A 24,411-nucleotide genomic window follows, 5' to 3' on the forward strand; every position below is an offset into this window, starting at 1 on the left:
CTGCTACCTTAATACTAAATCTATAAATGTAGGCTCATAGATCTATTTCCCCATCCTCATATAATATATTTGTATATGTACATGTCTTTATCGAGAGCTCTATAAATACCCTTTGCCTCCCAGCTCTTTCCTCTATTTCCATCACACAGGACTTTTATGTAGTGTTTTTATTTGGTCCTGAAGGCATAGATTAATTTTCACTTTCTCTTGGAAAATAATTGTGCATTCTGGTACATTTTTAAGCATGGGATAACAAAAAAAATAGTATCAAATATATTTCAACATATAGGCATGGTTTAGCAGAGAGAAGAGAGACAAGTCATCAGGCAAAGCCCTTGAGAAACAAGCAGGACAAGGATGAATTAGTCTAAAATCCCACTGATGCTTCAAGTTCTCATTAACTGCTGCTGCTTGGAAACGTCCCGAGGTCCTCCACATGTCGCAGAAGAACATTCTCCTGCACTTTCATATTTCCGTCTTAGCTCTTAACTAATTTTATTGAAATTGTTTACTTTGGCTCCTTTTCCACTGGGCACCATACTACTGGAAACCAAAGACTAAACCAAATCAAGTCCACTGTCACTGAGTCAGTTCTAAAGCATCGCAAACCTCTTGCAGGACAATTCTAAAGCATACTACCTGTAGGATAGATAGCAAACCCGTTGGGTTTCAGAGGCTATAAAGCTTTATGGGACCAAAATGCCTCATTTCCCTCCCTTGCAGCAGCTGGTGGATTTGAACGGCAGACCTTACAGTAGGCACAGTGTGTAACCCATAATGCCACCAAGGCTACTCTAAACCAGGGGCTAGGTTTTATTAATTTTATGTTCTGAATGCCTAGCAGGTTTCATTCATATCAAAGCATTCATCAAATTAGTTTGAAGTCAACAGATACGTAAAACAAAACAAAACCCGCATCATGGATGCCATTTGTGCCACCCCGGGACTCTGTGAACTAGTGAATACTGAGGACTGGTAGAGATTAGCATTAAACAAAAAAATTCATAATGTGCTTAAGCATGTGGAAAGGGTAAAGGACCACAACAATAACTACACTTTAACATTTATCATCACAACAAGACCAAGAGAGAGAGACTAAGTCTGAAGATCAGAGAGTAGTTTTAGTATTGTTAAGCTAAAAAGCAGAAATCTCCCTCTGTTAAGGAGAATGAGCCTTCATGTTAAAGGGGTAGAGTCAACACGTTTCAGAGGAAAGGTGAATCCAAATTTAGGCCAGTCGACAGTAACGATGGTGGAAATGACTGCAAGAGTAGACGACATCCAGATGGGCAGCCAATACAGGGAGAAATGCTCATGATCACTATCCATCCAGGAGAGGTAAATCAAAGCAACGATGAGAAGCCACCTTACACTGAAAATAACACCAACATTTACAAGCAAAACAGAAAACCACAAATGCTGGAGATACCGCACAGAGATTGGAATCTTCACACGCTGCTGGTGGGACTGCAAATATGTACAGCGACTGTGGAAAGAGATGATGCTAACTCAGACCAATTTGAACAGAAATCCCAAGCAATCGATCTAGCAATCCCTTTGCTGGATGTGTACCTTAAAGAAGTAAGAGATAACACTGTCAGTCATCGTGTGATATCTGTTCATCAGAGCAAGAAGATGGGAACCACCAGTTGAAGAATGGATAAAGAAACGTTGGTAGATACACACAGTGGAATACTATACTTGCTATAAAACATTGACAGAACTAAGAAGCACCGGGCCTAGATGGTGTGGATGGACCTGTAGAACATTATATTAAGTAAAATCAGCCAATCACAAAAGGACAATACTATAGCAACCACGGATAGATGGGAAAAAATAAGATGAAGACTTTCATTCCAAAGGGAACAGACTTTGGAATTTGTCAAAGGCAGGAGGGTAAGGGAGGGAGGATAAAGCAGTGGACTAGACAGCTAAAGAGTATTGACCTAGGTATGGTGGAAGGTGGCGATCCATAGGAATGAGCAAGGAAATCCAGGAGCCGGGGTATGGTACCCTGAGTCGGGGGTGGATTAGTAGCTCAGACTGTGGAATACAAAGTTGACTCTCTGAAATGTAAATCCTCCACCTAAGTTACAATTCTGGAGCCCCTGTGGCATAGTGGTCATGTGTTGGGTTGCTGTGATAGGGAGGTTTATTGTGCCAACCTGGCCAATAGGAACATGTGGGATTAATCGGGTTGCAGTTTGATTGGAGAGCAAAGAGATAAATGGCTTGGCCAGGCGTGCCCCTCTCTCTCCTGCTCTCTAGTGATAGACCAGCATGCAGCTGCTTTAGCTAATTCTTTGCCTCAACTTTGAGCTACACAACCTCTGGGACATGCCAACCTGTAGATCTTGTCACTAGAGCTTGAGGTTCTCTCGGGACCTGCTTCACCACAGTGTTGGTGTGTACACCTCTCAAGCTTGAGGCTGGTGGATCCTGTCTTCTTGCATTGCTTGAGTTGGATATCCCATCCAGGCCTGCTTCTCTAAGCTCCTGAGCTGCTGACTGTTGGTGACCCCCCCCTTGCTGTTTGCTGCCTGTGGGTGGATTCTGCCTGCATTGCCTGAAGGAAGACTCAGATGTCTGCTTCCTTGACCTTGGGCCCTTAAGCCCTCATGAGATGAAGGACTTCCAGTATATTAACTGTTCCATGGAAGTGAGTTGTACTGAGCCCTCTGTACTGCTGTGTGGACTAATTAGCTGTTATATTCCTTCATGCTGTATAAATCTATCTATCTATCTATCTATCTATCTATCTATCTATCTATCTATCTATCTATCTATCTATCTATCTTGGTTTTGTTTCTCTAGCTAACCCTACCCAGCACAGTTGCCAACTTCAAGGCCAGCAGTTTGAAATCACCAGTTGCTCTACGAGAGGACAGGGCTTTCTACTCTTGTAAAGAATAACAGTCTTGGAAACCCACTGGGGCAGTCTACCTTGTCCTGCAGGGTGGTTGTGAGTCAGAGTGAGACTTACAATTGAAAAATAAGGTATGTCTCTTTGTAATGGGAAAGGTGACTGATTACATTGAATTCATACTGATGATTCCTGAGATCAGTAATGAATGAGGTGACAAACGCCCACTGGGAACCTAGCAGGCTAGACTTCAAGCTCTTTGAAGCAGTGACTGAGTTTACTCTTCTTTGCCCTCTCCTTAATTTCTAACACTAAACCTCAAGCTCTGGTTGGACTTACTTTATGATGAAGTAGTGCGAATGGTTCATGTACTTTGATAGTAACTAAAAGGTTGTGGTTGTCTACTTCCAAAATGTTGCTCATTTTGAAACTATGAGCAAAGTTTCACTCTGACACAAATGGGGTTGTCGTGAATTGGAATAATCTTGACAGCAACTGGCTGGTTTGTTGAGTTGCCTTGAAAGTAACTAAAGGAGGCATTGGCACCCACATTGTCATGATAGGGTCACTATGGGCCAGAATTGACTAGCTGGCACTGGAATTGTTTTTTTTTGGTTCATGGGCACCTGACAAGCTTGCTAATCATTGGAACTCTTGGGCCCTTTTCCATGCTGACCAGTGTAGACTGGCTGAAGTAACCTGGTGATTGTCCTTATGTGTTGTTCCCTTCTATTCTTATTTCTGAATTCTCTAGACATCATTTTAAAATTATTATTATTATTATTAAATCATTTTATTGGGGACTTGTACAACTCTTATCATAATCCATACATCCATCCATTGTATGTCAAACATATTTGTACATTTATTGCCCTCATCATTCTCAAAACATTTGCTTTCTACTTGAGTCTTTGGTATCAGCTCCTCATTTTCCCCCCTCCCTCCCCATCCCCTTTCCCTCATGAACCCTTGATAATTTAGAAATTATTATTATTTTGTCATATCTTACACTGTCCGACATCCCCCTTCACCCACTTTTTTGTTATCTGTCCCCCGGGGAGGAAGTTATATGTAGATCTTTGTAATTGGTTCCCCCTTTCTACCAGACCTTCTCTCCACCCTCCCATTATTGCCACTCTCACCACTGGTCCTGAAGGGATCATCTGTCCTGGATTCCTTGTGTTTCCAGTTCCTATCTGTACCAGTGTACATCCTCTGGTCTAGCCAGATTTGTAAGGTAGAATTGGGATCATGATGGGGTGTGGGGGGTGGGGAGGAAGCATTTAAGAACTTGAGGAAAGTTATGTGTTTCATCATTGCTACACTGCACCCTGACTGGCTCATCTCCTCCCCATGACCCTTCTGTAAGGGGATGTCCAGTTGCCTACAGATGGACTTTGAATCTCTACTCTGCACTCACCACCTTTACAATGATATTTTTTGTTCTTTGATGCCTGATACCTCATCCCTTCGACACCTCGTGATCACTTAGGCTGGTGTGCTTCTTCCATGTGGGCTTTGTTGCTTCTGAGCTAGATGGCTGCTTCTTTACCTTCAAGCCTTTAAGACCCCAGACACTATATCTTTGGATAGCCAGGCACCATCAGCTTTTTTAACCACATTTTCTTATGCACGCATTTGTCTTCAGCAATCATGTTGGGAAGGTGAGCATCATGGAATGCCAGTTTAATAGAACAAAGTGTTGTTGCATTGAGGGAGTACTTGAGTGGAGGCCCAATGTCCATCTGCTACCTTAATACTAAACATAATATATGCACATAGATATATTTCTCCATCATCATATAAAAATATATTTACATATGTGCATGCTTGTATTTAGATCTCTATAAATGTCCTTTGCCTCCTAGACCTTTCCTCTAGTTCCTTTTACTTTTCTCTTGTCCCATTATCATGCTCAGCCTTCATTTGGGTTTCAGTAATTCCTCTCGGTTACATTGCCCTTGATCTATCCCTACCAGGCTTCTTACACCCTCCTTGTCACTGATTTTGAATCACTTGTTGTTCCCTTGTCCCTGGTTGTTTCCTTTCCCCCACCTCCCACTCTCCATGTCCTTTCGGAACCATTGGTCCCGTTGTTTTTTCCTCCAGACTGTTTATCCAGCATATCTTATCTAAATAGACCAGCAGAGATAATAATATGCACAAAAAAACAAGACAGAGCAAATCAAAGCAACAAAACAAAACAATTACAACAACAACAAAAATGACAAAAATGTGTCAGGGGAGCCAGCCCCTAACAAATCATCACAGGCCAGCAGGCACAATTTTACAGCGATGATAAGTAAAGATTATAGTAAAGTCATAGAGAATAAGAGAGACAAAAGAGAAATTGAAATAATGGAGTCAGACACATTTCATGGTAGCCTGCTCCCCTCAGCTCCTCTTGGTGGTACAGGGCAGGGGAGAGAGCAGCAGAAAGAATGATTTATTGCTAACCAAGGCTTATATATCTTTTGGGGACATGCAAGCCCCCTAATTACAGGTAAAGACCTACATCATAGGAAGGGGTTATACTATAGGTAATACAGTAATGAGAGGGGGATGATTTGGGCTTTACACACAATAGGAAGGGGAGGAATTGGGGTGCACATGTGACAAGATAGGAGGATCCTAGATTCAGGATGGCAGCCTAACTTTGGATGTCACTGAGCAGGTTTGTTTGACCACTTCTCTGGCTCTCCATGGAAACAATTACTATCCTTATCAGTGAGAGCAACCTACAGTGGACCAGACTGATGGCTGAATGCCTTCAAGGAGAATAACTCTAAGCATCTGACCTTCCACTGAGTGCTGGCAAATAGCTTCTAATGCTTGGCATATCTTTGGGGGAGACAAAGCTGGGGAAAAGTCTTTTTATATCCCACAGAAAAGCCTATAAATAGTTCAAGGTCTGCTTGTTGACCTTTGGAGTGTTTTCCGGTCAAGTCTGATGGGGTGCCATGCCTTGGCCCCAAAGCCTCCTGTAGGGCTGTGGGTCAGTGAGGGATGTTGTGTCTTATAGTGGGGCTGGCCATATGGTCTTCTCTGCACTGGCTGCTCTGAGCAGGGATATCGTCCTCAAGGATTGGTGTGCCAGGATGTGCCCCACTCTCTCTTCCTCCCCCTTCATTTGCTCCCATGCACTCTGATCAGACATGTCCCTCTCCCTGAGCTGTAGCTTCAGTGCTGTTCTCTGAAGTAAATTATTCAGTGTAGATCTCTTGACATCTTTTCTACCTTTGTTTCCCATACATTTCCACACTCTCTAAGTGCCCCTTTTCCTTCCTTTCTAAAGTTTAACCTACCTTGCTTATGCAAATGGAAGTACAACTCTTTATTTTTATTTTTCATCCCTTCATATACCTTTCCTAAAATAGGCATTTTTTTCCCTTCCAGTCCCCTGTCCTATATCAGCCTCAGGAATAGAAAACAGCAATGCTAGGAGAAAATGTCTCGACAAGTGGAAAGGGCTAGGAATCTGTTTGGAATGGTAGCTCACTGTGGTTGCTTTTAATCCAAATGAAGGACATTTGTCCTGTTTCCAACCTAGTCAAAGGGATTTCAAACGAATTCCGTATCCTGCCATATGGAAATAGCTGGGTTAGATGGCTGTTAGCAAACTTAAGCCTTTTTAGTCAATATTTTAATCTGTTTTTGATTAAAAATATATATAACATAGCTTTGTTTTATCCAAGGTTTGGGAGGAGTTCTAAGCTATAGTATGTGTACTTCAATACATCTCATAGACTAGAGTGGTGGGTTAAATTTTAGTTTGTTTTTCTAACATTAAACTATCTTCATCCTAGTTACAATTCCACTGTAGGTTGGATTGACTCACCAGCTTGTTCATCTCGCAAAGCTTTACATGTCATCCACAGCCCAGTTATTTAAACACAATTCAGGAATCATAAATAGAATTTTAAATGGAAACTTGAATGAGCAAGATGAGATTTGATACCTTGAATCAACTCTTTCAGCAGTTTGCCAAAGACCTTGTGGGTCTTAAAATATCCTGTTTCCTTACCAACCAGATTTGGCAGCCTGAGAGCTATTTCATTACAAATAAAGACAAATATTTTACTAACTCACAAAATGTTGATTTTTGTTTTTGTGTTAGTCTTGTTTGTTCTTATTTTTAACTGGAAAAAGTTAGTATGTTGGCCATCCAGCAAATAGCAGGCAAGAAATTATTCCTTTATTCAGCATTACAGCTAGTACTTTTTGAATACGGGTTATGTGCAAGCTACTATATTGAATATTTCTGGTAATGAAAATAGGAATTAGACTAGATACCTGTTCACAAGCAGTGGGAGGACTGAGACATTCTCACATGGCCAAGAGAAATCTTGCTAAAGGCCCTGGAAACGGAACATTCACGTGGGTTCCGGGAGTGGCTCAGAGACGATGTTATAAAGGAAGTCAATAGAGATGTCCATATGTGCAGCTTGGGAATGGAGAGGGCATGATCTCCACGGCAGAAGCATCTAACACAGGTCTCAGAATCAGTACAGTACGGCATGTGGATGGCAATCATGGCGTAGTGGTTGGGCTTGAGTTTCCAGGAAATCAAAGGGAACAGTTGGGGAGATGAAGCTAAAGCGCAGTGGGCCTTCACGCCCACATTCAATTTTGATAAGTAGTGGGGGATATTTTGTTCTTAATCCACTCTTTCAACAACTTCAGATTTGTGCCTTGGGTTAATTTAATTTATCTGGTCCTGGTGTGTAAGCTTGATTGTGGAAGAAGCAAAATTAATTGGAGTTTGGAAGACCAGTGAAGAGGGTGTTATTGTAATCTATTAAGAATTAGTGTAAGAGCTGCACTAGACTAGGAGAAGTAGGATAGGCAAGGGGGTATGTAGGGCGGGATGCTGTGCAGTGAAAATTGTGAGGATTTAGAACCTGATTAGAAAATGAGATTAAAAAGAAAAGGAAGCCTTAAAGGAAAGGAAAGGTCAAGTCTGAGAACCGAAACCCGTTTAGAAAGTCAGACAAATTAAGCAGAACAGCTGGTGGTGTATGGCAGAAGGTGGCTGCAGCTTTGCCAGTCATGCTTGAGAGAGAGTGTGTGTGTGTGTGTGTGTGTGTGTGTGTGTGTGTGTGTGTATTCCCCAGTGGGCAGTAGGAAATATGAAATTGGAACCCGGGAATGGCTTGAAATGTTGACTTGGGACTCATTGGCAATAAGGAAATAGAGGGAAATGTAGGAGTGGATATGAATGCCAAGGGAGAGTGGAGGAGAGAAGATGGCCAAAGATGGGACTCTTGGGGAAGATGGTCTACTTTTAGGCGATGGAAGAAGAGAGCCTAAGGAAACTAGTCAGCGAGGTCAGGGGCAGCCAGGGAGATTCCATGTCTTCTGGAGAAGAGTTTCCAGTGAGGAGGGATTGAGCAATGTCCATAGAAACAGAGAATCAAGGAAGATGAGAATTGAAGGAGGAAAATGAACTTCGATAGTTAAGTTTGTTGGTGACTTTCAAAGCAGTGAGTTTCTGGAATGCATTCGTTCTTTAAGTCTGAAGTTTATTTTGTTTGTCTTTGACCTATGAACCATTCTGGCTTTTCCCATGTTTCAAAATTAACATAGACAATGAAGGATGGTGCATGTCTGTGTGAGAGAAAGACAGCGCCTGGTGGGTCTTGGGTCCTGGTGATTCTTATATGAGCAGTGATGCAATTATTTATGCAATAGACTACCTTGCGTTCACATTTTATAAATAATACAAAAATATTGTCAGACAAAAAAGAAAATGGCCAGAATTTTATGTTAATCAGCAAAATTTCTACCCAAATTATTTTAATTAAAAAGATATTCTCCCCTCCACCCTTTATCCTTTGAAACAGCAAGAATAATGTGTGTGTGTGTATGTGTGTGTGTGTGTGTGTGTGTGTGTGTGTGTGTGTGTATCCACATCTCATACAAGGGGACTCCATGACTATGGAAAAATAAAATTAAAAGATAATCTAATTTTCCATGAACTTCTTGAAGCTCCTTTGTAAGGACCATAAGCCTCTGTAAAAAAAATAATAATAAAATAAAAAATTTAAATCAGAAGGAATACGTGCCAAGATTTTTATATCCTTACAGTTGTAGTTCTGGAAGCTTTATTTAGACCTTCCTGTCAATGTAGTAATCCATGTGTGAGCACGGTTGTGTGAGATTATATACCAATATATTCTGTTCCAATAGCCAGAACGTAGTTTACTTAGCAAGTGTTTCCTGGTGCCTACTGGGTGCCTGGCAGTGTGTTAGACTGCAGGGGTATAAAGATGAGTAAAACAAGGCTTTGCTCTCAATAACTTCACAGTTTAGTAGGCGGAGGGGTACTGATGGATGGAAAAAGCTTTAGAATATACATAAATAGAGGGAAATGCACAGGACTGACAAAAGTGTGAGATGTCAGTAAAGGGTTCAGCCAGTAAGACTTGCAGGAGCCCAAAGTGGGCAGAAGCTACTCATGAGCCAGGCAGTTGAAGGCCTTACGGAAGCTCATTACAGGCAGAATAATAGCATTGCAAAAAGGCCTGATAGATATATTCTAGAACAGCAGAAATTTCAAGATGGAAGGAACATAAAGTTTGTGGATGGCAATTACAGAAAAAAATAGGTGTGGCAAGTGTTAGTCTGGCAAGTGTTACTTGTGTTCGACACCCTCAAGTCATTTCATCGTGACCACACAACGTAGCTCAGTCTTGCACCATCTGCACAGTTGTTCTTCTCTGTAAGTCCACGGTTGTAGCCCTGGGTCAGTTCATCTGGCCAAGGGTCTTCCTCTTTTTTGCTGCCCCACTACTTTACCAAGTATGCTGTCCTTTACCAGGGATTGGTCTCTCCTGACATGTCCAAAGTACCAGAGATGAAGTCCCATCGTCCTCTAAAGAGCCACATTCAAGCTGTAATTCCAAGACAGATACATTGATTCACTTGGCAGTCCCAGCACAAACCAGCTGGAGCCGTCGGTGCCTTGTGACCACTATTGATCGTGCAGGTCTGTGCTGTCCAGTATGGTAGCCAGCTTCTGTACACATGTGACTCTTGAACATGAGTGGCTACTCATAAATAATATGAGTTATGCTGTGAAGAGCTAGGTTTCGACAGAAATGTAGGCATTTTTCATGTTAGTTAAAGGGGAAAGTTCTCCATGACTAGGGTGTCCATAGCATGTCTTCCACACTTGAATGCCTTTTGAGTGAAAAGGCGAGCTAGCAACATGAGACACTGGGACATAGAGTCATCCACTCCATGACTGGGAGAGAAGAGCCCTCTCTCTCTAATTCTGGGAATGTTGTAATTTATTTATGTTTAAGATTTGTCAGACCAGATATCTCATTTTTGAAAATCCAAAGAGGCGGTCTGTTTGCTCTGTCAGAACTGGGGCAATCACTCTGAATCTAGAAATAATCTTGTTAACAAGTATGTATTTTTGTACAGGTTTGGGAGCCTGATTGAGGGGGAGAAGCAAAACTTAATTTGATGAATGGGTGTCAGCAGTCCCACCAAATATGAAAAACGTCCCATAAATTGAACTATTTTAAAATCAATATTGATGGAATTTTACAAATATGAAACTCAGGACCAGAATTTTCAGTTCATGTTGAAATTGCTAAAGTACGTCGCTTTAACATTTTAGTTAGGTACATTTATTTCTTTTCTCTATTTGGAAACATTTTGCCTTGCAGGTTTATCTCAAGGTTAGCTCCAGGTAGAAGGAGCTAATGCTTGTCCTTTTGGTCTCCTGCCTGCTTTTCTCCAAAGCCATCATCCGCTCGGCTGACCTAGTGCTTGACCTCTTGGGGAAGCGGATTTGATATTTCTTCTCTGATGTTTCCATGACATCTCCCGGTATATGGTAGTGATCCCAAGAGCCATCGCTGATGCAGCTGATGAGCAAACCCATTTTCAATTGATCATCTTTTGTCCTTCTTTCAGCACCAAAGACCGAGCGATGATAGCCACAGGAGGTGTCATAACCGGCCTGGCCGCCTTGAAGAGGCAGGACTCCGCCCGATCGCAGCATCATGTCAACCTCAGCCCCTCGCCTGCTGCCAGGGAGAAGAAACCGGGGCGGCGGAGGCCCCGAGCAGATGTGGTGGTGGTTCGTGGCAAAATCCGGCTTTATTCCCCATCGGGTTTTTTCCTCATTTTAGGAGTCCTTATATCCATTATAGGCATTGCAATGGCCGTCCTTGGCTATTGGCCCCAAAAAGAACATTTTATAGATGCAGAGACGACACTGTCCACAAATGAAACTCAGGTGATTCGAAACCAAGGTGGTGTGGTGGTGCGCTTCTTTGAGCAGCACTTGCATTCTGACAAGATGAAAATGCTCGGTCCTTTCACCATGGGGATTGGGATCTTCATTTTCATTTGTGCGAATGCCATTCTTCATGAAAACCGCGACAAAGAAACCAAAATCATCCACATGCGGGATATCTATTCCACCGTCATAGACATCCACACCCTGAAGGTCAAGGAGCAGAAGCACATGAACGGCATGTTCCCTGGTCGGGTGGGAGAGGTGGAAGTAAGACAGAATGGGAGTCCCTGTGCCTCGAGGTTGGCCGCCAGTACCATTCCCTCTTTCTCGGGTGTGCGGGGCAGTTTCCGAGTGGACAGCTCTGTGGAGGAGGATGAACTGACTTTAACTGAAAGTAAGGGGTTGGGCCATCTTATGCCACCTTTGCTTTCGGACAGCGCGGTCTCGGTCTTCGGCCTCTATCCGCCTCCTTCCAGAGCAACCGACGAGAAGACCAGCGCTCCTAAGAAGTGTGAAACCAAGTCCATCGTGTCCTCGTCCATCAGTGCTTTTACGCTGCCTGTCATCAAGCTTAATAACTGCGTGATTGATGAGCCCGGTATAGACAACATCACTGAGGACGCCGAGCACCTCAAAAGCAGGTCAAGGAACTTGTCAGTGGAGTCCCTGGTTGTTCCTTCACCGAACACCCCTTCGTCCTTCCAGCCAGTCAGTGAGATGCTCCCAAGGAACAATTCCATTGGCGAGTCCCTGTGCAGTCAGTACAAGTCCTCCATGACCCTCGGGCCTGGGACCAGGCAGCTCTTATCCCCAGGGGCTGCTAGAAGGCAGTTTGGGTCCAACACATCCTTGCATTTACTCTCGTCGCACTCCAAATCCTTAGACTTAGACCGGGGTCCCTCCACTCTCACTGTTGAGGCCGAGCAGCGGAAGCATCCGAGTTGGCCGCGCTTGGATCGCAGCAACAGCAAAGGCTATATGAGACTAGAGAACAAAGAAGATCCGATGGACAGGCTGCTCGTGCCCCAGGCTGCCATCAAAAAAGACTTCACCAAGAAGGAGAGGCTCCTTATGATTTCAAGATCACACAATAATTTGAGTTTTGAACATGATGAATTTTTGAGTAACAACCTAAAGCGGGGAACTTCAGAAACAAGGTTTTGATGTTTAAAAAAAGTCATTTTACAAGGCTATATATTTTAAAACTATTTCCACTGGTGTTTCTTTGTTAGAATATTATTTGTAAGCCCTTTGGATCAAATGATTGGTGTAGACCTGGCTGTTTAATTCGATAATGAAGACGGTTGGTTGCATGTTGGAGTCACTTAGAGAACTGTAATCCTCTGTTAGCCCAGACGGTTTTTGCTTCTCTTCCTTTGGAAGCATGACCCCTTTATTAAATGCAATGGCAAAACACTTGAGTCTAAATTAAAACATTTTTTTCTCATTACTTTTAAATTCTTTCAGTGATTGCCATCGGCATGGAATAAAGCATCCATTATGGAAAAGGTAAGGTACCAAAGAATGAACTAGAAGCACTAAATTCAAATTCAGGCAAAAAACTTAGCCTGTATTTATAAGTGTGAGTACAACTCCTAGACATTTCTGAAAAACAGCTTATGTATAAAATCGACTAAATTATTTTAAAGGAAGAAAATCTGGTTTTCGTGCGGGCTAATTAAATAGCGTGGATCACTCATGGGTTTTGTTCAGTGTGAACTGAAAATATGTGCTGGTTAATTTTTTGTGATTTCTACCTAGAGCACTAGATACTATGTTTACAGCATCAACTATGATTTAATACTTTACCATCAAGCCAATTCCAACCTGAATGACCCTAGTGGACAGAGTAGAACTGCCCCCAGGATCCACAAGGCTGTGAATTTTTATGGAAGGAGCTGCCGCCACTTTCTCCCCACGGGTGAAGTCAGACGACTGGCCTTTTGGTTAGCAGCCACGCAAGTGTTTCGTCACTCCTTATGCCACCCGGCCTCTCCCAGCTGCGTTTTATTAAGAAACCATGTTTGTGAGAGCCGTGGGCGAGAATGTCAGATATTCTTAGGGATAGATATCAAAATGATACTAGCTGTACCTGAGATGTTCAGAATCAAAATTTCTTTGAAAACTGATTATAAAGTGAATAAACCAATATAGTTTTTAGAAATGTTACTATGATGATTATATATGTGAAAAAATTTTAATATCTAGTTAATGAAAATACATAGTATGCTGGTCAATGCTAACTATTCTTGGTACATTTTTAATTTTAAAAGTTTTGTATCCATCTTCATTATTCAATGCTCATGGTCATATCTTTATTTTTCTTTAATATTTTTAAGCTCCTGTTATTGGGAAAATGATCAGCTAATATGGACATTGTGTTTAATCTTGGCATACCTCTGGTTTGGTGGCTCACAAAAATGTAATCCATGTTGAATAACCTTGAAATTTACTTTGTTGTTGTAAAGCCTTAGGATAGCCCCAAAGAAGTTTTTAGGGTGTGAGCCATTTCTAGGGTTGTGGTCATTCGTTACTGAAGATGATAAATATCAAAATGGAAGTTCCCCTGAGACTATTGCCATGCTTTCCATTAAGGTGACATAATTTTAAGAATTGTTTAATGCAACACTCAGCAAATGTCACAGGTTGCCCCCCGCCACCCTAATGCCTCTGTGTCTCGGGACATCAGTATTAACAGCATGAAAGATCAGAATGGAGATACGTGTATAACTTCCTCCAGTTTCACCTCGCGTTTGCATCGTGAGCTTTTCTGGATTGAGGCACAGGATCACTTGTTAGAATGTCAAGCTTGTGTATGTAATAGAATGGGCTCCATATTTTACTATAAGGCATTTAATAAACTTGGTTCTTAAAAGACACTTGTGTTCTTCATACATTTCCTTATTTTCTGTAAAGTAAAATGTATATCTCTGTTTAAAGTAATTTTTCTAAACATTCAGATACATTCTAGTGAGAAGGGCTCTTGGTTCATTAGCATATGTGATAGGAGTTATATTTTTGTTTGTTGCTTATTTTTTAAAAGTTTTATTGGCATATAACAGTGATGTACATAGGGGCGAGGCATTGGCTTCTGATCCACATGGTCAGCAGTTCAAAACCACCAGCAGCTCCACAGGAGAAAGGCTGGGCTTTCTACTCCTGTCAGCAGTTACAGCCTTGGAAACGCACAGGAGGTCACTATGAGTCAGCACTGATTCAATGGCAGTGAATTTTGAGTTCCTTGTTGTTGTTAAGTTCTCATTGGCATATAATTTGCATATTATATAATTCAGTAGTTCGATCATATAAGAGTTGTGATTATCATCACCACAATCAAGTGTGGAACATTTTCTTCTTTCTTGTACTCAGTGTTGTTATCCCCCCCCAACCTATCATGTGATACCCCTAGAAACTATTAATCCAGTCACTGTCTCTATGGATTTATCTACCATTGAGTTCATATACAGAAAAACATATTTAAAAAAAGCAAAACCTTATAACAATAGCATATTAAATCAAATCAAAACCTTAATTTAAAAGAAAGCAGGAATATTAAAAACTAGAACAAATCTAAAATGAGTCAAAAGGGAGATCAAATGAGAAGGTGTTAACATTTTAACGCAGCTAAATCTGCAATAATCTCCTTTCCAATGCACTGTGTCTGATAGCAAGGCTAACAAAGTGGTCTTATCTACCTATTGGATTAGACTATTTTCATATGCTGTTGTGTTGGGGTCTTCAGTCAGCATTTCATTAACTCCCAGGAAAATATCCAGATACAGCATCCAGAACATGTCAGCAACACTCCCAGGTTTGACAACAATAGCTCTCAACTCCCCGATGAAACACAGAACTGAAACCATAGAACTTGCACAGTTCACCACTGAAGGAGACCTAGCAATTTGGGAGGCGTCAGGCAAGGTGGGGCCCAAAGGCTCCACCTCTGGTTGTAGCTTTTTCTCAACCTTCTCTCCATTAAGATGTTTGCTATTTAAAAGTCTCCCAAGCAAGTCAACTTTATTAAATTAGAAGTTTCACATTTTAAGTGAATCAACGACATTTGTTGGCAATTAAACTTCAAATGAGTTTCAGATAGCTAATCTTACCATATTGATTTGCTGTAATTCTACCCCAAAGCAATGAAACCTAGGGGCTTAATTATATTATATTTTATTTATTTCATAAAGCTTTTACAAATGATTCTGTACTCCTTTTTTCTTCTTCTAGAAAACCCCTGGAGTCTGGCTCCTGGGCTAGCTGCCTGTCACCCAAACAGCTCAAGGGTGCTCCTTGAAACCAGTAGGCCTCCGATGGTTTTAGCACTCCAGCTGTGTAGCCTGGGTAAACCACTTAATTTCTTAATTCAATTAGTTTCTTCATTTCAAGAAATTGGATACCCCAACTGTGAAGTGAGATGAGTCAGAATTTCAAATATAAAGCCCTTTCCAGCTCTAAGGGTCCCTGGGCCCTTGCGTCCCCCAGACGAAGGAGACTTTGTTACCCTTTCCAGCTGTTTGCTTCTCAACTGTTGAAGGACAGGAACTGTGGTAGGTTAGTAAGGCTCATGGATGTTTGGTCCAGATGTCCAAGGGTAAATCTGAACTCTGCCACCTTCTAGGCGAGTGGGCATGAACACCGATCCGCCAGAAATGCTGAGACCAATGATGAAAGCCTATCAGTGTGTACCAACCAAGTGCCCATCCTGGCTGCTGGGAGTTAAATGGGTTCATGCTTATAAGGGGTGCAGGATAGCACCTGGGTGGGCAAGGAATGGGCACTTCCTATGTGCTGTTCTGTTACTGCCTGCAAATGTCATTTAGGTCTTGCAGGACTGGCTAGACCGGAGGAGGTACACTGGTACAGATAGGAACTGAAAATACAGGGAATCCAGGACGGATGAGCCCTATAGGACCAGTGGTGTGAGTGGCGAAACAGGGAGGGTAAAGGGAGAATGGGTAGGAAAGAGGGAACCGATTACATGGAACTGTGTGTGACCTCCTCCCTGGGGGACAGACAGCCAAAAAGTGGATGAAGGGAGACGTCGGACAGGGCAAGATATGACAAAATACCCATTTATAAACTATCAAGGGCTCATGCGGGAGGGGGGAGCGGGGAGGGAGGGGAAAAATGAGGACCTAATGTCGGGGGTTTAAATGGAGAGAAAATGTTTTGAGAAACGATGTACAAATGCGCTTTACACAATTGATGTGTGTATGGATTGGGATAACAGTTGTATGAGCCCCTAATAAAATGTTAAAAAAAAAAATGTCATTTAGGATCTTTTCAGATCTTTCCCGTGTCCCCTCCCTATCCCAACCATATTCCCTGTGGTAGCATAAATAATGGAATTTTAAAAGGGGTCTTTGTGATACAGTGGGTTAAATGTTGGCCACTAACTGCAAGAAAACCGTGGGGTTGAAGTTTTGTTTTGCTTTTGTTTTGGGTAAAGATGTCCCGTGAGCCCTCATGGTAGCATGATGAAAGCCCCTGGCTGCTATTATAAGGTCGGTGGCTGGGAGTCACCGGCTGTTCTGTGGGAGAAAGATGTGGCGGCTTTGGTGAAGACTGGCAGTCTTGGACCCCTGAGCAGTTCTAACACTGTCCTACAGAGCCGCTGTGCTTCAGAATGAACTCGACAGTAGTCTGTTGGGTATGGTTTGTAAAGATGGCCACATCGTAATTTCAGCTGGGGACCTTGAGAAGGGGACAGTGGCTGGGTTTTTCCATTGGTTCCAGTTCCTAAGAGGGAGACATAAGTGAAGGTGACTATGGAGGAAAACATGCTCTTACTGAAGCAGAGGAAGGCTTGAAGATGGTGAAGTGCTGGCTTTGAAGATGGAGGAGCCGGACCAGGAGCTAGAGCAGGTGTCAGCAAACCAGCTCTCAAGCCATGTGTGGCTCTGTGGGGATGGACATGCGGCTCTGAGGGAAAATGGAGCGCTTTTAAAGATATCATTAGATAACGATATTTATTTGTAAAAATATTCTTTTGGCTCTTGAGTAATTTTTCATTTGTGAGGGACAGGAGTGGCTCTTCCATCTCAAGCGTTTGCTGACCCGAGTAAAGAATGCAGCACTAGGCAGATTCTTCCCGAGTCTACAGAGAATGAGCTCCATGGACACATGCCTTTAGTGCAGTGAAACTGGTTTACGACTTAATACTCTGAGAAAGTTCATCTGTGTTGCTTTGAGCCACTAAGTTTGTGGTCATTTGTTCAGCAGCCATAAGAAACAAACACCCAGCAAGCTAAAACTTCAGAACAGCAAGTTAGGAAGTAGCAGATTTGTGAGCAGGGTCCAAAGCTGAGTATGAGTGTATGATCAACTTTAAGTTTATGTTAACACCCGTCATCTCAATGCAAAGGTAATCATTTATTTATTTATTTATTTATTTTTAATCGTTTTATTAGGGGCTCATACAACTCATCACAATCCATACATACATCAATTGTGTAAAGCACATTTGTACATCCATTGCCCTCATCGTTCTCAAAACATTTGTTCTCCACCTAAGCCCCTGGCATCAGCTCCTCATTTTTCCCCCTCCCTCCCCGCTCCCCCCTCCCTAATGAACCCTTGATAATTTAGAAATCATTATTTTGTCATATCTTGCCCTGTCCGACGTCTCGCTTCAACCACTTTTCTGTTGTCCATCCCCCAGAGAGGAGGTCACATGTAGATCCTTGTAATCAGTTCCCCCTTTCCAACCCACCTTCACTCTACGCTCCCAGTATCGCCACTCACACTACTGGTCCTGAAGGGATCATCTGCCCTGGATTCCCTGTGTTTGCAGTTCCTATCTGTACCAGTGTACATCCTCTGGTCAAGCCAGACTTGCGAGGTGGAATCAGACCATGATAGTGGGGGGCAGAGGAAGCATTTAGGAACTAGAGGAAAGTTGTATTTTTCATCGTTGCTACATCACACCTTGACTGGCTCATCTCCTCCCTGAGACCCCTTTGCAAGGGATCTCCAGTGGCCTACAAATGGGCTTTGAGTCTCCACTCCACACTCCTCACCTCATTCACTGTAGTTTAAAGATTTTTTTGTTCTGATGATGCCTTATACCTGATCCCTTCGACACCTCGTGATCACACAGGCTGGTATGCTTCTTCCATGTGGGCTTTGTTGCTTCTGAGCTGGATGGCTGCTTGTTTACCTTCAAGCTTTTAAGACCCCAGATGCTATATCTTTTGATAGCCGGGCACCATCAGCTTTCTTCACCACATTTGCTTATTCACCCGCTTTGTCTTCAGCAGTTGTGTCAGGAAGGTGAGCATCATAGAATGCCAATTTAATAGAAGAAAGTATTCTTGCGTTGAGGGAGTACTTGAGTGGAGGCCCAATGTCCTTCTGCTACCTTAATACTAAACCTATAAATGTATGCACATAGATCTATTTCCCCATCCTCATATATAAATATATTTGTATATGTACATGACTTTATCTAGCCCTCTATAAATGCCCTTTGCCTCCCAGTTCTTTCCTCTATTTCCCTTGACTTTCCTCCTGTCCCACTATCATGCTCAGTCCCCACCAGGGTTTCCGTAATTCCTCTTTGTTACATTATCCTTGAGTAAAGGTAATAATTTAAACCAAAAGGTAAGGCACCCTTGAAGCAAGAGATCACTGGTTTCTGACAGGATAAAACACGTAAGACCCGATAGTTGACCAAAGAACAGTCATCGGTCTAAAATGCTTTCAGATTTAATTTGTTTCTACTTATATAATTTTGTTCTTGCACAACATTGATTTGAATATGATTCCTTGGCACTCGGTGAGAGTAGAACTATCCCATAACATTTACACATGTAAACAACCCGACCTTTCTCCCAGTGAGCTGCTGGCTGGGTGTCGGCCTCCACCCTATCAGTTCAGAGTTGAGGGCTTCATGGTTTGTGCCAGTACTGCTGCTTTATATAATCTTAGGGGAAACAATTATATGAACAAACCACAATATGTTTTCACAAGCCTATGTCCAAATGGCTGTTTACTAGATAATAACTTGCCTAATTTATTTTTTGCAGTTCAATTTAACTTTTTAATCTACCACAGAAATGCATCATGGAAGTTTTTTTTTCGAGTATCAAAAGAATCCATCAGGAAAGGAAACTGAAAATGACTGACACACAAACCCATCTCAGATGAAGAATCCATCTGTTTACCTTAAGAAAACCCCACTTTACCTGTAGTATTTTAAAATCTAGTCTCTTGGCCTGTACAGTGATGCATACCCACCTGCTCTCGTACTAAGATTGTTCAAAGATGTGTTCATCATTGTGCTAATTAGGAACTGAAAGTAGCCATACGTGGATGGTCCCACCTGTACCCTTCCGGGCACTCCCCTTCTGCCCGTCCTCCATCTCGTACGCCATCTTATTTTTGACTTTGTATCAATCATTGAGTATATAATGTTGATTCTGCATCAGCTCTCCTTTTGGTGATCAAAATCCTTTGTCACCTGAATTCAAACTTCATAAATTCAGTTTTGGTTTTTGTTTTCCCTTATCAATATGCTATATGGCTCCTGGGACAGTGGGATGAAATAAAGGTCCACATCCCTGAAGTGCCTTTTACTCAGTAGTTGATACTGTCTGAAGATAGTAATTTAAGAATCAATGCTATCTAAGAAATAGGGCTGATTAAGGTGACAGAAACAGGTCACTCGGCATTTATACATCAGTAGGTCCATCCATCTTCTTGAAACACGTTCTTGGTAAACCTTTTGACATATATATATCATCTTTTTCTGGCAATGTATGAGAAGAGAAAATAAGTTACAGAGAAGATATGAGAAAGCTAAACATAGGATGGTATTATCCTCACAACATCAACGTGGTTTGCAGGCAAACCAGACAAACGGTCCTATCGTAAGGTTGGTGCATTCTCTTCTTAATACTTTCCTTTACTACTGAATGGTTTTCCTGGTTAATTGATTTGTTAGCGGACATTGAGAATAATCAGTTTCATTTTATAGTCTTTTATTTACTATTAAATAGCTTGAGATTTCTAATATTTTTCTAGTGCCTTCTCACCACTAAATCTCATATATTATGTCACCAAGAGCATGTGTATGCTATAAATTAAATTTAGAGTTATTTCCAGTGCAAATGTTTGTCATCTAGATAAGACTACAACAGTTGCATTACAGATTACAGAACAATTTGCTAATAAAAACACCAAAGAGCCTGGAATTTAGGAACGTTAAAGGATGTCACAGCGGAGAGTGGTCATTGTATGGTAGAATTCTCCCTTTCCATGCGGGAGACGTGGGTTCCATTCCCAGTGACTACATCTCAGCCACAATCACTACCTGCCTGTCTCTGGAGGCGTATGTGTTGCTCAGGTGCTGAATGGGTTTCAGAGGCACTTTCAGACTGGGCTAGGGAAAAAAAGGTCTGGCAAACTTATTCCAAAAAAGCAGTCAATAAAAACCCGAAGGATCATGAAGTAGATTAGTCTTACTGGTTGGCTAGAGACTGGTGGGCTCTCCAAGCCTATGGCCCCTAGTCACCCCTCAGGTCTGGAACAGAACTAACACCACCCCCACCTCCACTAGTGAGAATAATCAAAGGGTAGCATTTACCTAAGGACAAAGTAATTAAGGTTAGGAAACAGAGGAAAGGAAACAGGAAACGGAAGAGGTGGAATAAGCAATGTCACATGGAGAGGTTTGCAATGATGAGTTGAAACAAGGTGTGTCTGAACTGTGAATGTAAAACTGCCCTGCAAACTTTCACCTAATTCACAATAGTTTTTTTTATTATTAAAAAAATCCTATAGATAAGTGGTTCAGTCTAATTATGGAGATGGCACAGCCCGGGAAACATTTAGCTCCATGGCTCGTGGAGGTGTGGCTGACTCTGGAAGTTAACAACAACAACAACAACAAAGACTGTTTGAGGCTGACACCCAGAGCTCACAGAATCAGGATCCAAATCTAGGTTTATTGGCTACCAATATTCCCATTGATTAGAATTAAACCCGGCATTTCAAGAAAAGGATCTCTAAAACCATGTACCAAATCTGGTAATTAGATTGTTGTTTAGTTTTGATTTTTTAGATCACTATAAAGAGACATACCCATCATTTCAGGCAGAAAATTTAGTGTTGAAATTTTCAACACATCTTAGAAATGTAGTGAAGAGTTTATACTGAGTAACGATTGACAGCTGAAAAGGCTGAGTTTGGAATGGACTTTTAGTAAGTACTTTACTCATTGATTTCCTGTATAATTTGCTGTGCTAACTATCTAACATGATGCACCCACCCCCGCCCCTGCACCCTAAGCCATTGCTCTATCTTCTTAACGAGATCAGTTGGACTACAGTGAGATCTTTGCATCTACCACACAACCTAGAAAGCATGCAGGAAGGGGGCTTGGAGATTCAGAGGAGAGAGTGCCAAATGCTTTTCCACTAACTGAAAACTGGCGTGCAACAAAAAAGACATCTCATTTGTGATTAATTTGAGAATAAAACCAAGTTCATAATTTTTAAAGCAAGTGAGAAAATATTCTTAGTTGATTTTAAAATACACTTTAGTAGACTTTAGCGATATTTAGTCTCTAACTCATTTGAGTTAACTCAGCCTAAGGGTTAGTGAATTAATTATTACTTTGAAGTTGTCAGTTAATGAGTCATCAAACGCTCAAAGCAGTTCAGAGATGATGTTTTAAAATGAAATCATGGTTCTGTTGTTTGCTTGTTTTTATTTTTCCCTCATTTTCTATGTTCCTTAGGTAGTTATTTTTCCCTAAAGCATCTCCAAATTACAAATGTGTTGCTTTGTATTATCATTGACAATGTTAATAAACAGAGAAGTCAAGCTAATTATGAGCCAGTTCGTTAAGGAATTAGGGAACTATGTCTCAAAGGATCTTGCATTTTACCAGTCTTTTACAGTTACAGGGCCATAACAGGTCAAATAAAATAGATTTGAACCAAAAAGTTTGACCCTTAGAAATTGGATCACATTAAATATAAGCCAAATCCACGGTCATCAAGTCAATTTTGACTCATAGAAGACCCTCGAGTTCATGAGACTGAATTTTGATGGAAACAGACAGCCTGATTGGTCAGCCACAGAGCAGCTGGTGGTTTGAACCCCCACCTTGCAGCTAGTTGCTCACTGCATATCCCATGGCCCCACCATACTCAGTATCGGAGCTAACTAAATATCATGTCGCATACTCAATGTCATTTAACAAATAGGAAAAAGTTCTCTTGTGACGTAAACTAATGTTTTATCATTGGATGTGAACACTGCATTGCATTCGATTTTATCTAGCAAGTTGTTAAATATCTGTGCCCCCCTTTTTTTTTCTTATTCTAGAATTCTTCTGGAAGTGATACTAATAAATTAGGATACAGAATCATTGTATTCTTAAAAGATCACACCAAAATGAGTTTGTTCTCACGGTACCATCTGCACAGGTTTATTACCAACAAGATGTGTTTAAAGATGTCTCTGGGAGCGGTGGTGCCTGCAAACAAAGCCTCTCAAGAATGTGCACTTGTGGTAGTCTCATTAAGGGGCCTTCATAATAAAAATCCAATCAACACAGAGGCTTCCTAAGCCATCTCCTGGGTCAGTTAAATTCGAGGCAGAGATAGCAGCTCAGACAGTTATGGCAACTCGTGTTTTGGGATTCCAAAAGGTAATCTTCATAGATGTTCTCAAAGAACACGAGACAATCACAGGGGCCTATTGGGAAGAAGTGTTTAAAAAAAAAAAAAAAAGCAAAAACTGTATTGGTGAGAAAAAGGCCAGGGAAATTGTGCCAAGGAATGATTTCCATTGTGACACCGCACCTGCTCCTTCTTCATGGGGTAGGAAGGGTTATCGTAGGAGAATTTCATTGGAAAACCCTATCCAGTCTACACTACAGCCTGATCTTGTACCTTCAGACTTTGGTTTGCTCCCAGAACTCAAAGAACATTCGAAAGGAATTTGATGTGGGTCTCTCAAGGATGCCAAACTGTACTTTTAACTGAACTTTGTATATTGTTGCTGTGTGCTGCCAAGTTGATTGCACCTGTATGTGAGCATGGAACTGCCCCCATTGAGTTGTTGGTGGGTTTAAGCAACCAAACTGGGTTCACCGCCAAGTGCTTTGCCACTGCACCTTCAGGGTTCCATATGTATATCTCTGTAAGAGCTGACTTAACAGTACCAAACACTAATAACTGCGTATACTCATATGCATATACCCTCACACATCGTATATGTATTTTTAAAAAGCATACACACAGGTGCTCTCCAGGGACACCAAGTTAAAATGACCATATACGTGCTGAGTAGACTTCATTCCATAGGATTTTCAATGTCTGTGACCTTTCAGAAGCCAGGTCTTTTTCACTGAGGAGCTTCTGGGTAGGTTCAAACCATCTACTTTGGGTTAGCAGTTGAGCACTCGACTGTTTGCAACACCCAGGGGTCATAGAGTATATATATATGTGTGCGTATATATGTAAACTCATAGTGAAGCCATGATATATTTTCCCTGTAAATATGTTTGTATACAGTGAAACACTTTTAGTAAGGTAGATATTTATAAAATTAGTGTTCATTTCAGCTTTGAGGATCCCCCGGAGCGGAAGAGAACATTTTTTTACTGGGCCATGTAGTTATTTTTGATAAGGATGAAAGGGGAGAAGGATTCAGCAGAGATGTATGGATTCCCAGAATCATACTTGATCTGGGACAAGGCAATGAAACTTGATTGGAAGGAAAAATAGACCTGGCCCTGCGGAATTATCAAACGAGAGTTGGAAAGCCTTTTCCTTCTTGAGGCAGGGAGAAACAGAAAGAGAAGAACTGATGACCGGAGAGTGCCAACTGGGTCTGGTTTACAAGATTATCTCCTTACACCCAGCAACAGGGAAGGTGTATTTAGTTCAGAAGTACCACATTGTGAGATCTATTTTTTCTTTCAACACACATTTAAAAAGATAGGGAGTTTATACTCTATGATTTCAGGATTGGATACTGGTCTTAAAACCAAGAGATCCCTATTCTGGAAAATAGTTTATGTCATAATAGTTAAACTATCCATATTAAATCAAGATACTTAGTTTGTACAAATTAATTTTTAAAATATTTTCTTCATACACTGAAAAATCAAAACCCCCTCAAAATGACTGTTGTAGTTGTCAGTTACCTCTGAGTCAATACAACTCATGACAGTCTTATGCACAGTGATAAACATTGCCCTCTTCCGCATCATCCTCTCAATTGGCAGGATATTTGAGTCCATTGCCATTACGGAGGCAATCTCTCTCTCATCTAG

General features: G+C 41.5%; 1 protein-coding gene across 1 annotated transcript in view; it reads left to right on the forward strand.

Annotated features, from left to right (window-relative positions):
• TMEM200A (transmembrane protein 200A) overlaps positions 1 to 13,988 on the forward strand; it is a 101,878-nt gene extending 87,890 nt beyond the window's left edge. Inside the window, exon 2 of the mRNA XM_004702067.2 lies at positions 10,793 to 13,988. Within this exon, the coding sequence (XP_004702124.1) occupies positions 10,809 to 12,284 (1,476 nt within the window). The 5' untranslated portion in view covers positions 10,793 to 10,808 and the 3' untranslated portion in view covers positions 12,285 to 13,988. The remainder of the gene's footprint in view (positions 1 to 10,792) is intronic.
• Positions 13,989 to 24,411: the final 10,423 nt, after the last annotated feature.

Source organism: Echinops telfairi, unplaced genomic scaffold, assembly GCF_000313985.2.
Source record: "Echinops telfairi isolate 266 unplaced genomic scaffold, ASM31398v2 ScPeMD7_3533;HRSCAF=4204_0, whole genome shotgun sequence".
NCBI lineage: Eukaryota > Metazoa > Chordata > Mammalia > Afrosoricida > Tenrecidae > Echinops > Echinops telfairi.